Source organism: Pecten maximus, chromosome 4 (assembly GCF_902652985.1).
Source record: "Pecten maximus chromosome 4, xPecMax1.1, whole genome shotgun sequence".
NCBI lineage: Eukaryota > Metazoa > Mollusca > Bivalvia > Pectinida > Pectinidae > Pecten > Pecten maximus.
The window spans coordinates 3,508,939-3,525,719 of NC_047018.1; the positions used below are offsets into that span (position 1 = coordinate 3,508,939).

Below are 16,781 nucleotides of genomic sequence, written 5' to 3' on the forward strand. Positions count from 1 at the left end.
GTTTGTACTATAGTTTGCCACATCTTAGCGAATAAAGATAATTAGATGCTGTTGAAACTCATTTTGATAAGTTTATAATGTGACAGTGGAGATACGATAACTAACTTTTGTCCTTTCTAGTGAAAAATGAATATTCCGTGTAAACAAATGTGATAAAATCCTATTTCTTAGTATGTTTGTAGACTTGTGTACAATGATAAGCGTATGTTTCTGATCTACAAGTGCTTAGTATCGAGTCGTTATGTTTTTTAGACATCTATAAGGTATACATGTATGCCACTGTGATAAAAACAAAAACAAAAATCACTGTTATATATTGAAGGGTAAACTTGAATACATTTTTGTGTTATGGAGAGAAAAAAATAAAAAAATAAAAAAAAAAGATGAAAAAAGAAACAAACCCGGAGTGTCCTCTAAATAACTGACGGTTGATGATAAGAGTACACTCCAGTTATTTATGATATGGCTCCACAATATGAACGATACATTCAAGTTAATCCTTATGTTTTAATCTACTACTCTTTTATTGATGGTCACTTTTCTCTTCTAGATTATTACTCCGTTACATCAGCCAATAAGAAGCGACGTTACAAATGTCGACGTCATGTCTTTTAAGCATTGATAGAAATATTTTGATATTTAAATATGTTTTTACATAATTTAGATTTGAAATATTAAGAATATCGAAGATAAAGATGTAATGCTCTACAATTTTATATTTGGAAACATAAACAAAATACACGACTAATGGTATTGTCTTACGGCAAAGACGGCGCAAGTCAACCGTGGATGCTTGTAATGAATACAATAGAAACTACGATAAAAAACAATGGGTTGGTATCGTCACATAAGAACTTTAAAAACATAAGGACTATAAAACAACGGGTTCGCTTTGTTACGTAACGATCATACAAACAACGGGTTAGCATTCTAAGGTAACAGAAAAATATAAGACATGAAAGAAAAGACCACTTCTATACCATGATACACGAGTCACCATGATACCCGACTCACCATGATACCCGAGTCACCATGATACCCGAGTCACCATGATACACGAACCACCATGATACCCGAGTCACCATGATACACGAGTCACCATGATACATGAGTCACCATGATACATGAGTCACCATGATACCCGAGTCACCATGATACATGAGTCACCATGATACATGAGTCACCATGATACATGAGTCACCACGATACCCGAGTCACCACGATACATGAGTCACCACGATACATGAGTCACCATGATACATGAGTCACCATGATACCCGAGTCACCATGATACATTAGTCACCATGATACATGAGTCACCATGATACATGAGTCACCATGATACATGAGTCACCATGATACCCGAGTCACCACGATACATGAGTCACCACGATACATGAGTCACCACGATACATGAGTCACCATGATACATGAGTCACCTTGATACATGAGTCACCATGATACATGAGTCACCATGATACACGAGTCACCATGATACCCGAGTCACCATGATACATGAGTCACCATGATACATGAGTCACCATGATACACGAGTCACCATGATACATGAGTCACCATGATACCCGAGTCACCATGATACACGAGTCACCATGATACACGAGTCACCATGATACACGAGTCGCCATGATACACGAGTCACCATGATACATGAGTCACCATGATACACGAGTCACCATGATACCCGAGTCACCATGATACATGAGTCACCATGATACCCGAGTCACCATGATACACGAGTCACTATGATACCTGAGTCACCATGATACCCGAGTCACCATGATACACGAGTCACCATGATACATGAGTCACCATGATAGACGAGTCACCATGATAGACGAGTCACCATGATACATGAGTCACCATAATACACGAGTCATCGTGATACACGAGTCACTATGATACACGAGTCACCACGATACACGAGTCACCATGATACACGAGTCACCATTATACACGAGTCACCATGATAGACGAGTCACCATGATACACGAGTCACCATTATACAAGAGTCACCATTATACAAGAGTCACCAAGATACACGAGTCATCATGATACACGAGTCATCATGATACACGAGTCACCACGATACACGAGTCACCATGATACATGAGTCACCATGATACACGAGTCACCATGATACACTAGTCACCATGATACACGAGTCACCATGATACACGAGTCACCATGATAGACGAGTCACCATGATACACGAGTCACCATGATACACGAGTCACCATGATACACGAGTCACCATTATACCCGAGTCACCGTGATACACGAGTCACCATAATGCATGAGTCACCATGATACACGAGTCACCATGATACCCGAGTCACCATGATACCCGAGTCACCATGATACCCGGGTCACCATGATACACGAGTCACCACGATACACTAGTCACCATGATAGACGAGTCACCATGATAGACGAGTCACCATGATACACGAGTCACCATGATACACGAGTCACCATGATACACGAGTCACCATGATACACTAGTCACCATGATACACGAGTCACCATGATACACGAGTCACCATGATACCTGAGTCACCATGATACACGAGTCACCATTATACACGAGTCACCATGATACACTAGTCACCATGATACCTGAGTCACCATGATACACGAGTCACCATGATACACGAGTCACCATGATACACTAGTCACTATGATACCTGAGTCACCATGATACACAAGTCACCATGATACATGAGTCACCATGATACACAAGTCACCATGATAGAAGAGTCACCATGATACACAAGTCACCATGATAGACGAGTCACCATGATAGACGAGTCACCATGATACACGAGTCACCATGATACACGAGTCACCATGATACATGAGTCACCATGATACCCGAGTCACCATGATACATGAGTCACCATGATACATGAGTCACCATGATACCCGAGTCACCATGATACATGAGTCACCATGATACATGAGTCACCATGATACATGAGTCACCATGATACCCGAGTCACCATGATACATGAGTCACCATGATACACAAGTCACCATGATACACGAGTCACCATGATACATGAGTCACCATGATACACAAGTCACCATGATACACGAGTCACCATGATACATGAGTCACCATGATACATGAGTCACCATGATACCCGAGTCACCATGATACATGAGTCACCATGATACACAAGTCACCATGATACACGAGTCACCATGATACATGAGTCACCATGATACACGAGTCACCGTGATAGACGAGTCACCATGATACACGAGTCACCGTGATAGACGAGTCACCATGATAGACGAGTCACCACGAGTCACCATTATACACGAGTCACCATTATACATGAGTCACCATGATAGACGAGTCACCATGATACACAAGTCACCATGATACACTAGTCACCATGATACACGAGTCACCACGATACCCGATTTACCATGATACATGAGTCACCGTGATACACGAGTCACCTTGATACACGAGTCACCATGATACACGAGTCACCATTATACCCGAGTCACCATGATACATGAGTCACCGTGATACACGAGTCACCGTGATACACGAGTCACCGTGATACCCGAGTCACCATGATACACGAGTCACCATGATACACGAGTCACCATGATACACGAGTCACCATGATACACGAGTCACCATTATACATGAGTCACCATGATACACGAGTCACCATTATACATGAGTCACCATGATACACGAGTCACCACGATACTCGGGTCACCATGATACACGAGTCACCATGATACACGAGTCACCATGATATCCGAGTCACCACGATACCCGGGTCACCACGATACACGAGTCACCATGATACATGAGTCACCATGATACACGAGTCACCATGATACACGAGTCACCATGATACATGAGTCACCGTGATACACGAGTCACCATGATACATGAGTCACCATGAAACATGAGTCACCATGATACCCGAGTCACCACGATACCCGGGTCACCATGATACACGAGTCACCATGATACACGAGTCACCATGATACACGAGTCACCATGATACACGAGTCATCGTGATACACGAGTCACCATGATACACGAGTCACCGTGATACACGAGTCACCATGATACACGAGTCACCATGATACCCGAGTCACCATGATACCCGAGTCACCGTGATACACGAGTCACCATGATACACGAGTCACCACGATACCCGGGTCACCATGATTCACGAGTCACTATGATACACGAGTCACCATGATACCCGAGTCACCATGATACCCGAGTCACCATTATACCCGAGTCACCATTATACCCGAGTCACCATTATACCCGAGTCACCATGATACACGAGTCACCATGATGCACAAGTCACCATTATACCCGAGTCACCATTATACACGAGTCACCATGATACACGAGTCACCATTATACATGAGTCACCATGATACCCGAGTCACCGTGATACACGAGTCACCATGATACCCGAGTCACCGTGATACACGAGTCACCATGATACACGAGTCACCATTATACACGAGTCACCATGATACACGAGTCACCATTATACACGAGTCACCATGATACACGAGTCACCATGATACAAGAGTCACCATGATTCCTGAGTCACCATGATACATGAGTCACCATGATACATGAGTCAGGTACATACAGTGTTACCACTTCTATACCACGATACACGAGTCAGGAGACAAGTGTCCCCACCTCATTCCATACACTTCAACTGCATTGAATGAACATTATATATTATAAAACAATATTTAGCTAACCATATAAAAGTACAGGTGGAAATCGTAAATATAAAAACACATTTAGAAAAAAATCTTTTCACATAATATTGTGTTTTTAAACAGCATTATTGGACATATCTATCCAATAGAGTATGTTGTCTATGTGTTCCCGGACAGACTCTAATTCGTCCTTTAGGTACGTACAGAAGACAGCCTTCTCTATGTCTTTATCTACTATAGACAAGTGACATTCCCACGCCTTCCGCAGCATAGCGGAAGACTTGTAAAAGTGGGAAGCCATGAGAGTCTTAAACTTTTCTGAATTAGAATATGTTACGTAAACGTCTACCAAATCTGTATGTATTGGCACTATCCCGAGTCTGCTGGCTAGAATACCCACATACACATCCTCCATCACAATGGTTTTAGTGTACGGAATTATCGTGTACATCTCCACTACTGTTCTCATTGACAATATTATAAATCCCCCGAATACGTAATTTGGATAGGTGCTAAACGAATACTCGTCCTCGTCTATAACCCATTTCTGAGTGTATTCGTTAGAATTTTCCTTTCGTATGGGCAATGTATCCTCGTACACATGTCCGAGATAGAGCCGCTCAGCCTGACCCTGAGGTAGTCTCTTCAGGTGTTGTATTAGGAAGTCTGTAGCCACATACATGTCATCATCAACTGACACCACAAACTCTGCCACATTACAATGTGCCACCGCCCAGTTGATGCCACTTGTCGTCTTCAGTGTCAGATTGTAGTAAGTGTCTCTGTAGTCCATTAACAGGATGTCCTTGTACGTTTTCGATTCTCTCTTCAATTTCACCATTGTGTGTGATGCTTTTGGAACTCCGATTGAAAACACGGTTCTTATATTAGGAAACCTCTCCTGATCTCCCCATGTTTTACGTATGGATTTCCTTTTTAAGAAATTTTCCGGTTTTGTTTTAACGATAAAAAGTAGAAACACGTTTGATCCTACATCAGAGTTAGCGCATGCGTTACTGGGGTTGATGATAGGCTTATACATCCATTTATTGATTGGATGATCGGGAGGGCGCCACTTTGAACGACATCATTCAATAGTTTTGGAATATCCAGCGTCTGTGGGTACAGTGTTGGATCAAATCGAGGAAGGTGTTCACTGTTCTTTCCATCCCAACCTGCAAATAATTTCTTTTCTAAATCCTTGTCTAGACCTTTATCTTCGAGCTTTGCCAATAACTGTGACAGCGTTTTGATCAGATTCTGTTGTTCTTTTTCTTCCTCGTGGTCCTTGCGAATCACTTCATCAATTATTTCTTTATCAGGATTTCCCCGTTCTTTATCTTTGTTTTCATCACCAAGTATCACATCTTTGTTTTCATCACCAAGTATCACATCTTTGTTTTCATCACCAAGTATCACATCTTTGCCAGGAAGTTTTTTATCAGACTGCTTCCCTTTCTTGTCACGCAACATTTTAAGACTGCTCTCAAACAGTAGTTTATCTTCATTTTTTACCTTTTTGTTAGAAGGTTGAACGTCGTTCCGCCCGCTGTCTTCCTTACCTTTGTGAACAGTGTCCTTGTTTTCCTTGAGATTCCGTTTGATACTATTGTAACGTAATTTCACCGGTGCCTTGTCGAATCCGTCTCTATTTGTGATCTCGTCCCATATCCGGATATCATCTATTAGTTCCCTGTTTGTTTTTAGGTTTGCTTGGAAAATACCTAATAGTATCACACTCACAAAACTCAGGGCGATAATTACACATAGGACCGTGTAGCGTCTTATAAGTAAATTTCTCCGTATGAAGGCTGGTGTATACTTAACAAGTTCCAGTACTGCATCCATGAGCCCCACCATTGTAGAAATGTATACACCACCCGCCAACAGAGGTGGAAAGTGACAGGATTTTATTTTGCTGGGGTAGACATATATCTACTCTGTTTAGACGGTCACGGTCTGTCTACTTAGCGTCCAATCTTCAATCTCACTTCAGTAGAAAGGTAAACACTTCAACTGTCGATATATACGTGTTTTATACATTCGTTGGAAACAAGTGACCATGACCATTGGTGTTAATTCTGGTTACTTTAAAATAGTCACGACTTTTAGACGTACAGAATTATTTTGACGGACGAACGATACTTTTACCAAATACTGCCCGGGGTCAAGCAATATATATCAATCTAGATCTGTGCCCTGTTAGAGGGGACTTGGCCTTCATGTCGGTGGTCAAATTGTACCCTATCAATAGAGCGTGTCATGCATGAATACATTCATATATTTATAGCTAAATCACAAACTTTCTGCACGTTCTATACCATTAACACCCCAACTCAACCCTTTTAAATATGACTACATACTAAAGTATATAACAGTGGCAATGATGTACCCTGAAATATAATGGTGTACATGTAGGCGAGTACGCTCCGACACACCATCTTAATTTCCTTCATCATTCCTAGTTATCATTGTAAACATAGTTCTTTTTCACAAATTGAATTCTTACCTTTAGTGATTAATTAAGTACATAAGAATACCCACTTCCTCTTATTCTGTTACAATTCATTAGATTTAGAACATTTTCTGGCGCGACCTAATTTTACACACCAGATAATCAAACCTTCATAAAAAGAAGCATTTGTTTTTTCGGGTGAAAATGAAGATACGAATATGTTTAACTTAGCCACAGTGCTTAAATTCTAAAACTAAATGAACTTTGAAGATACTTTGCCTAATTTTGATGATCAAAAAACAATTACTGGAAGTGTGTCTCCACGCGCCTTCTTATTAACCAGATCTGGCTGTATATCCTTAAGATTACGCCTGGTCAATCATGTATCTATCAGCGATGGACCTCTTAGTAGGGATACGATAGTGGACACGGGCAGTGTATAATGTGATCAGGGAGAACAGGTTAAGGTAAGATGTACCATTAATCTGATCACAGACTAACCTATATCTCCGCGATCTGATGGAGACCAGTCAAGCGACCAATGTACAATCATAACAATACTTCATCAGAGACTTGTATATCAAGTCTCTGGCTTCATATGTGTGTTTGAAACATCAAACAGCTGTGCATGTGTTATAATTGGGATGTATATGTTGTAAATTAAGTCCTTTTTTTGTACTTTTTTTTAAAGACAGAACATCCTGCATTGTAGGTACTTTCAGAGTACGTATTTTATAATAACGATGTCCTTTATGAAGAGTTAGTCTTTGTGCTCTTCCGACTTTCATACATTGTAGGCTGATTAATTGAACTATTTACTAGTTAGTGTACGGGAATCGTAAGACAAATTTAGTGCGATGCAAATATACTACTTTCTGTAGGGCAATTGGCCAGTATTTCTATGTTATAGTACGGGTCTTAAGATATCATCACAGTCTCTACGTACATGACCCACAGCTGGACAGAGCATGTGACGCCCAGACAGGACAATCGGTTATACCGCGGTCTAAACTAACCCGTGGACATCACCTTTAGGTTTCATCATTCATTCGAGGTTGTAGGCGTAATTAGATTTATAAATGTTATCATTTGGATAAGTTTGTTAAATTTTCCCAATATTGAAGAGTGTTGATATCATGCAGTTTCACCGACAGGAAAGTCTAAGTAGTTTGTATAAGGTCACCCACACTTGAGTTGTCCATTGAATATGAAACTATTGATAAATATGCTATCTGATGAATAAAATAGTGGGGTACATCTACTTCGTTCATATTCGACAGATGGATTGTGTGAAATCCGATAGGAAAGTTAGGAGAAGTTAACATCGGTGGTAGAGGAGGAACATAATCACATAAACAGAGTGTGGTAGAGGGGAATCACAATCACTGAATAGAGTATGGTAGAGGGGAATCACAATCACTGAATAGAGTGTGGTAGAGGGGAATCACAATCACTGAATAGAGTGTGGTGGAGGGGAATCACAATCACTGAATAGAGTATGGTAGAGGGGAATCACAATCACTGAATAGAGTGTGGTAGAGGGGAATCACAATCACTGAATAGAGTGTGGTGGAGGGGAATCACAATCACTGAATAGAGTATGGTAGAGGGGAATCACAATCACTGAATAGAGTATGGTAGAGGGGAATCACAATCACTGAATAGAGTATGGTAGAGGGGAATCACAATCACTGAATAGAGTGTGGTAGAGGGGAATCACAATCACTGAATAGAGTGTGGTAGAGGGGAATCACAATCACTGAATAGAGTATGGTAGAGGGGAATCACAATCACTGAATAGAGTATGGTAGAGGGGAATCACAATCACTGAATAGAGTGTGGTAGAGGGGAATCACAATCACTGAATAGAGTGTGGTAGAGGGGAATCACAATCACTGAATAGAGTGTGGTAGAGGGGAATCACAATCACTGAATAGAGTGTGGTGGAGGGGAATCACAATCACTGAATAGAGTATGGTAGAGGGGAATCACAATCACTGAATAGAGTGTGGTAGAGGGGAATCACAATCACTGAATAGAGTGTGGTAGAGGGGAATCACAATCACTGAATAGAGTGTGGTAGAGGGGAATCACAATCACTGAATAGAGTGTGGTAGAGGGGAATCACAATCACTGAATAGAGTGTGGTAGAGGGGAATCACAATCACTGAATAGAGTGTGGTGGAGGAGGAACATAATCACATAAATAGAGTGTGGTAGAGGAGGAACACACTCACGTGAATAGAGTGTGGTAGAGGAGGAACACACTCACGTGAATAGAGTGTGGTAGAAGATGAACACACTCACGTGAATAGAGTGTGGTAGAGGATGAACACACTCATGTGAATAGAGTGTGGTAGAGGAGGAACACACTCAAGTGAATAGAGTGTGGTAGAGGGGGAAGACACTCACGTGAATAGAGTGTGGTAGAGGATGAACACACTCACGTGAACAGAGTGTGGTAGAGGAGGAACACACTCACGTGAATAGAGTATGGTAGAGGATGAACACACTCACGTGAATAGAGTGTGGTAGAGGATGAACACACTCAAGTGAATAGATTGTGGTAGAGGATGAACACACTCACGTGAATAGAGTGTGGCAGAGGATGAACACACTCACGTGAATAGATTGTGGTAGAGGATGAACACACTCACGTGAATAAAGTGTGGTAGAGGAGGAACTCAATCACGTGAATAGAGTGTGGTAGATAATGAACACACTCACGTGAATAGAGTGAGGTAGTGTATGATATTGAACATTAGATAGTGTGTGATATTGAACATTAGATAATGTATGACATTGAACATTATGTAGTGCATGATATTGAACATTAGATAGTGTATGATATTGAACATTAGATAGTGTATGACATTGAACATTGTATAGTGTATGATATTGCACATTAGATAGTTATGATATTGAACATTAGATAGTGTATGATATTGAACATGAGATAGTGTATGATATTGAACATTATGTAGTGTATATTGCATTAGATAGTGTATGATATTGAACATAAGTTAGTGTATGATATTGAACATTATATAGTGTATGATATTGAACATTATATAGTGTATGATATTGAACATGAGATAGTGTATGATATTGAACATTATGTAGTGTATATTGCATTAGATAGTGTATGATATTGAACATAAGTTAGTGTATGATATTGAACATTATATAGTGTATGATATTGAACATTAGATAGTATATGATATTGAACATTAGATAGTGTATGATATTGAACATTAGATAGTGTATGATATTGAACATTAGATAGTGTATGATATTGAATATTAGATAGTGTATGATATTGAACATTAGATAGTATATGATATTGAACATTAGATAGTGTATGATATTGAACATTAGATAGTGTATGATATTGAACATTACATAGTGTATGATATTGAACATTAGATAGTGTATGATATTGAACATAAGATAGTGTATGATATTGAACATTAGATAGTGTATGATATTGAACATTAGATAGTGTATGATATTGAACATTAGATAGTGTATGATATTGAACATTAGATAGTGTATGATATTGAACATTATATAGTGTATGATTCTGAACATTATATAGTGTATGATATTGAACATTAGATAGTGTATGATATTGAACATTACATAGTGTATGATATTGAACATTATATAGTGTATGATATTGAACATTAAATAGTTATGATATTGAACATTATATAGTGTATGATATTGAACATTAGATCGTGTATGGCATTGAACATTATATAGTGTATGATATTGAACATTATATAGTGTATGATATTGAACATTAGATAGTGTATGATATTGAACATTATATAGTGTATGATATTGAACATTATATAGTGTATGATATTGAACATTAGATAGTGTATGATATTGAACATTATATAGTGTATGATATTGAACATTATATAGTGTATGATATTGAACATTAGATAGTGTATGACATGGAACATTATATAGTGTATGATATTGAACATTATATAGTGTATGATATTGAACATTAGATAGTGTATGACATGGAACATTAGATAGTGTATGATATTGAACATTATATAGTGTATGATGTAGAACATTAGATAGTGTATGATATTTAACATTATATAGTGTATGATATTGAACATTATATAGTGTATGATATATACAGTCAGGGGAGGTCGACAACAGCCTTATGAATTGGAACGCCTCCGTTAACGATTACAGTATCATAAAAGTTATGTGATAGCGGTCGACTCAAGCAGAGCAACTCCTATTGACACACTATAAGCATACATGCTGTTGAAAAGTTATACTGAATAAGGCTTAAATTCTTCATTTATTTATTTCATGACAACCCTGATACTATTAATGTAAACCGATCGGTTTGTGTTATATCACTGCCGTGTTTCGTCATTGTCTGCCAGATTTCCGACTCGAGTACGTTTTCCATACTTGTGTGGGAAGGGGGATAACTCGCAATGAAGCAATTCTTTGATGGTCATTAAACTAACTCTTACCGAGAGTGATGTCGCTTCCTCTGTGTGGACATGTTTAACAGACTTGACCTACTCATCAAGACTACCATTTCCCCTATCCTGGTCGACCTGTATTAGATAAATTATCAGAAAAGATAACAAAGACATTGGAAAGTGCGCCAACCTCACCTACAGATGCGTGGTTGATGGGCTTTCTTTGAATAACAAAACCATTATTGACCATCTGGTATGACCTGACAAAATATTAATATAAAAAGAAAAACAGAAAATAGCTTAAAAATAGGGGCAAAATATTGTGAGGGTGACATAAAATAAATAAATGAAAGTATGATTGCGTGCCTACTGCATATAGATACCTCGCATTTATGACAATCTATTTACATACACGTACTTTGTGTACTTGAATTCGTAGGAGAAATGGAGGACGAGTTTGATTTATGGTATTTACTCGTGATTCCTATCAGAATTAAGAATGGTACATAATCAAACTTGTTATCACATCAATATTTCTGCTTTTAAGTTTTAATTATTTGGTACAAATTAATGTAAACACGTGATACAAACAACCTTCTATTATAAAACTATTTAAAGGTTTTATCTGTAGAGATATTATCAACCAACATTTCTTCTGATGTTCTAACTATGACCTGTCTCTTGTATATATCGAGATAATTAAGTAAAAGCTAAATATTCTGATTTCCTCCATCATTGTTTCAACCTTAACTGTGAGTAGAGTACGCGATGTCATTGTCGATACCTATTTCGGGATAACAGGTGGGGAATAAACATCAACTATTATGTAAGTATGGTGAGGATACAAGGTGGGGAATAAACGTCAACTATTATGTCAGTATGGTGAGGATAACAGGTGGGGAATAAAAATAAACTATTATGTCAGTATGATGAGGATAACAGGTGGGGAATAAACGTCAACTATTATGTCAGTATGATGAGGATAACAGGTGGGGAATAAACGTCAACTATTATGTCAGTATGGTGAGGATAACAGGTGGGGAATCAACGTCAACTATTATGTAAGTATGGTGAGGATAACAGGTGGGGAATAAACGTCAACTATTATGTAAGTATGGTGAGGATAATAGGTGGGGAATACAAGTCAACTATTATGTAAGTATGGTCAGGATAACAGGTGGGGAATAAAAGTCAACTATTATGTCAGTATGGTGAGGATAACAGGTGGGGAATAAACGTGGAATAAACGTCAACTATTATGTAAGTATGGTGAGGATAATAGGTGGGGAATAAAAGTCAACTATTATGTAAGTATGGTCAGGATAACAGGTGGGGAATAAAAGTCAACTATTATGTAAGTATGGTGAGGATAACAGGTGGGGAATAAAAGTAAACTATTATGTCAGTATGGTGAGGATAACAGGTGGGGAATAAAAGTCAACTATTATGTAAGTATGGTGAGGATAATAGGTGGGGAATAAAAGTCAACTATTATGTAAGTATGGTGAGGATAACAGGTGGGGAATAAAAGTCAACTATTATGTAAGTATGGTGAGGATAACATGTGGGGAATAAAAGTCAACTATTATGTAAGTATGGTCAGGATAACAGGTGGGGAATAAACGTCAACTATTATGTAAGTATGGTCAGGATAACAGGTGGGGAATAAACGTCAACTATTATGGAAGTATGGTGAGGCTAACAGGTGGGGAATAAACGTCAACTATTATGTCAGTATGGTGAGGATAACAGGTGGGGAATAAAAGTTAACTATTATGTAAGTATGGTGAGGATAACAGGTGGGGAATAAACGTCAACTATTATGTAAGTATGGTCAGGATAACAGGTGGGGAATAAAAGTCAACTATTATATAAGTATGGTGAGGATAACAGGTGGGGAATAAACGTCAACTATTATGTCAGTATGGTGAGGATAACAGGTGGGGAATCAACGTCAACTATTATATAAGTATGGTCAGGATAACAGGTGGGGAATAAACTTCAACTATTATGTAAGTATGGTCAGGATAACAGGTGGGGAATAAACGTCAACTATTATGTCAGTATGATGAGGATAACAGGTGGGGAATAAACGTCAACTATTATGTAAGTATGGTGAGGATAACAGGTGGGGAATAAACGTCAACTATTATATAAGTATGGTGAGGATAACAGGTGGGGAATAAAAGTAAACTATTATATAAGTATGGTGAGGATAACAGGTGGGGAATAAACGTCAACTATTATGTAAGTATGGTCAGGATAACAGGTGGGGAATAAACGTCAACTATTATGTAAGTATGGTCAGGATAACAGGTGGGGAATAAACGTCAACTATTATGTAAGTATGGTCAGGATAACAGGTGGGGAATAAAAGTCAACTATTATGTAAGTATGGTCAGGATAACAGGTGGGGAATATACGTCAACTATTATATAAGTATGGTCAGGATAACAGGTGGGGAATAAACGTCAACTATTATGTAAGTATGGTCAGGATAACAGGTGGGGAATAAACGTCAACTATTATGTCAGTATGGTGAGGATAACAGGTGGGGAATAAACGTCAACTATTATGTAAGTATGGTGAGGATAACAGGTGGGGAATAAAAGTCAACTATTATGTCAGTATGGTGAGGATAACAGGTGGGGAATAAAAGTCAACTATTATGTAAGTATGGTGAGGATAACATGTGGGGAATAAAAGTCAACTATTATGTAAGTATGGTCAGGATAACAGGTGGGGAATAAACGTCAACTATTATGTAAGTATGGTGAGGCTAACAGGTGGGGAATAAACGTCAACTATTATGTCAGTATGGTGAGGATAACAGGTGGGGAATAAACGTCAACTATTATGTCAGTATGGTGAGGATAACAGGTGGGGAATCAACGTCAACTATTATATAAGTATGGTCAGGATAACAGGTGGGGAATAAACTTCAACTATTATGTAAGTATGGTCAGGATAACAGGTGGGGAATAAACGTCAACTATTATGTCAGTATGGTCAGGATAACAGGTGGGGAATAAACGTCAACTATCACAGGTGGGGAATAAACGTCAACTATCACAGGTGGGGAATAAAAGTCAACTATCACAGGTGGGGAATAAAAGTCAACTATCACAGGTGGGGAATAAACGTCAACTATCACAGGTGGGGAATAAAAGTCAACTATCACAGGTGGGGAATAAACGTCAACTATCACAGGTGGGGAATAAAAGTCAACTATCACAGGTTGGGAATAAAAGTCAACTATCACAGGTGGGGAATAAACGTCAACTATCGCAGGTGGGGAATAAACGTCAACTATCACAGGTGGGGAATAAACGTCAACTATCACAGGTGGGGAATAAAAGTCAACTATCACAGGTGGGGAATAAACTTCAACTATCACAGGTGGGGAATAAAAGTCAACTATCACAGGTGGGGAATAAACGTCAACTATCACAGGTGGGGAATAAAAGTCAACTATCACAGCTGTGGAATAAAAGTCAACTATCACAGGTGGGGAATAAACGTCAACTATCACAGGTGGGGAATAAACGTCAACTATCACAGGTGGGGAATAAAAGTCAACTATCACAGGTGGGGAATAAACGTCAACTATCACAGGTGGGGAATAAAAGTCAACTATCACAGGTGGGGAATAAACGTCAACTATCACAGGTGGGGAATAAACGTCAACTATCACAGGTGGGGAATAAAAGTCAACTATCACAGGTGGGGAATAAAAGTCAACTATCACAGGTGGGGAATAAAAGTCAACTATTATGTAAGTATGGTCAGGATAACAGGTGGGGAATAAAAGTCAACTATTATGTAAGTATGGTCAGGATAACAGGTGGGGAATAAAAGTCAACTATTATGTAAATATTGTCAGGATAACAGGTGGGGAATAAAAGTCAACTATTATGTAAGTATGGTGAGGATAACAGGTGGGGAATAAACGTCAACTACCACAGGTGGGTAATAAATGTCAACTATCACATTTGGGGAATAAACGCAACTCTCACAGGTGGGGAATAAAAGTCAACTTTCACAGGTGGGGAATAATCTTCAAATATCACAGGTGGGGAATAAACGTCAACTATTATGTCAGTATGGTCAGGATAACAGGTGGGGAATAAACGTCAACTATTATGTCAGTATGGTGAGGATAACAGGTGGGGAATAAACGTCAACTATTATGTCAGTATGGTGAGGATAACAGGTGGGGAATAAATGTCAACTATTATGTAAGTATGGTGAGGATAACAGGTGGGGAATAAAAGTCAACTATTATGTAAGTATGGTGAGGATAACAGGTGGGGAATAAACGTCAACTATTATGTAAGTATGGTCAGGATAACAGGTGGGGAATAAAAGTCAACTATTATGTAAGTATGGTGAGGATAACAGGTGGGGAATAAACGTCAACTATTATGTAAGCATGGTCAGGATAACAGGTGGGGAATAAACGTCAACTATTATGTAAGTATGGTGAGGATAACAGGTGGGGAATAAAAGTCAACTATTATGTTAGTATGGTGAGGATAACAGGTGGGGAATAAAAGTCAACTATTATATAAGTATGGTGAGGATAACAGGTGGGGAATAAACGTCAACTATTATGTAAGCATGGTCAGGATAACAGGTGGGGAATAAACGTCAACTATTATGTAAGTATGGTGAGGATAACAGGTGGGGAATAAAAGTCAACTATTATGTTAGTATGGTGAGGATAACAGGTGGGGAATAAACGTCAACTATCACAGGTGGGGAATAAAAGTCAACTATCACAGGTGGGGAATAAACTTCAACTATCACAGGTGGGGAATAAAAGTCAACTATCACAGGTGGGGAATAAACGTCAACTATCACAGGTGGGGAATAAAAGTCAACTATCACAGCTGTGGAATAAAAGTCAACTATCACAGGTGGGGAATAAACGTCAACTATCACAGGTGGGGAATAAACGTCAACTATCACAGGTGGGGAATAAAAGTCAACTATCACAGGTGGGGAATAAACGTCAACTATCACAGGTGGGGAATAAAAGTCAACTATCACAGGTGGGGAATAAACGTCAACTATCACAGGTGGGGAATAAACGTCAACTATCACAGGTG

The 16,781-nt window shown here is 38.9% G+C and overlaps 1 protein-coding gene across 1 annotated transcript; it reads right to left on the reverse strand.

The window, feature by feature from the left end:
- Nucleotides 1-303: 303 nt before the first annotated feature.
- LOC117324988 (lactosylceramide 1,3-N-acetyl-beta-D-glucosaminyltransferase B-like) lies at nt 304-6,837 on the reverse strand. The gene has a single exon (XM_033880856.1). The coding sequence runs from the start codon at nt 5,789-5,791 to the stop codon at nt 4,865-4,867; it is 927 nt and encodes a 308-aa protein (XP_033736747.1). The 5' UTR covers nt 5,792-6,837; the 3' UTR covers nt 304-4,864.
- Nucleotides 6,838-16,781: the final 9,944 nt, after the last annotated feature.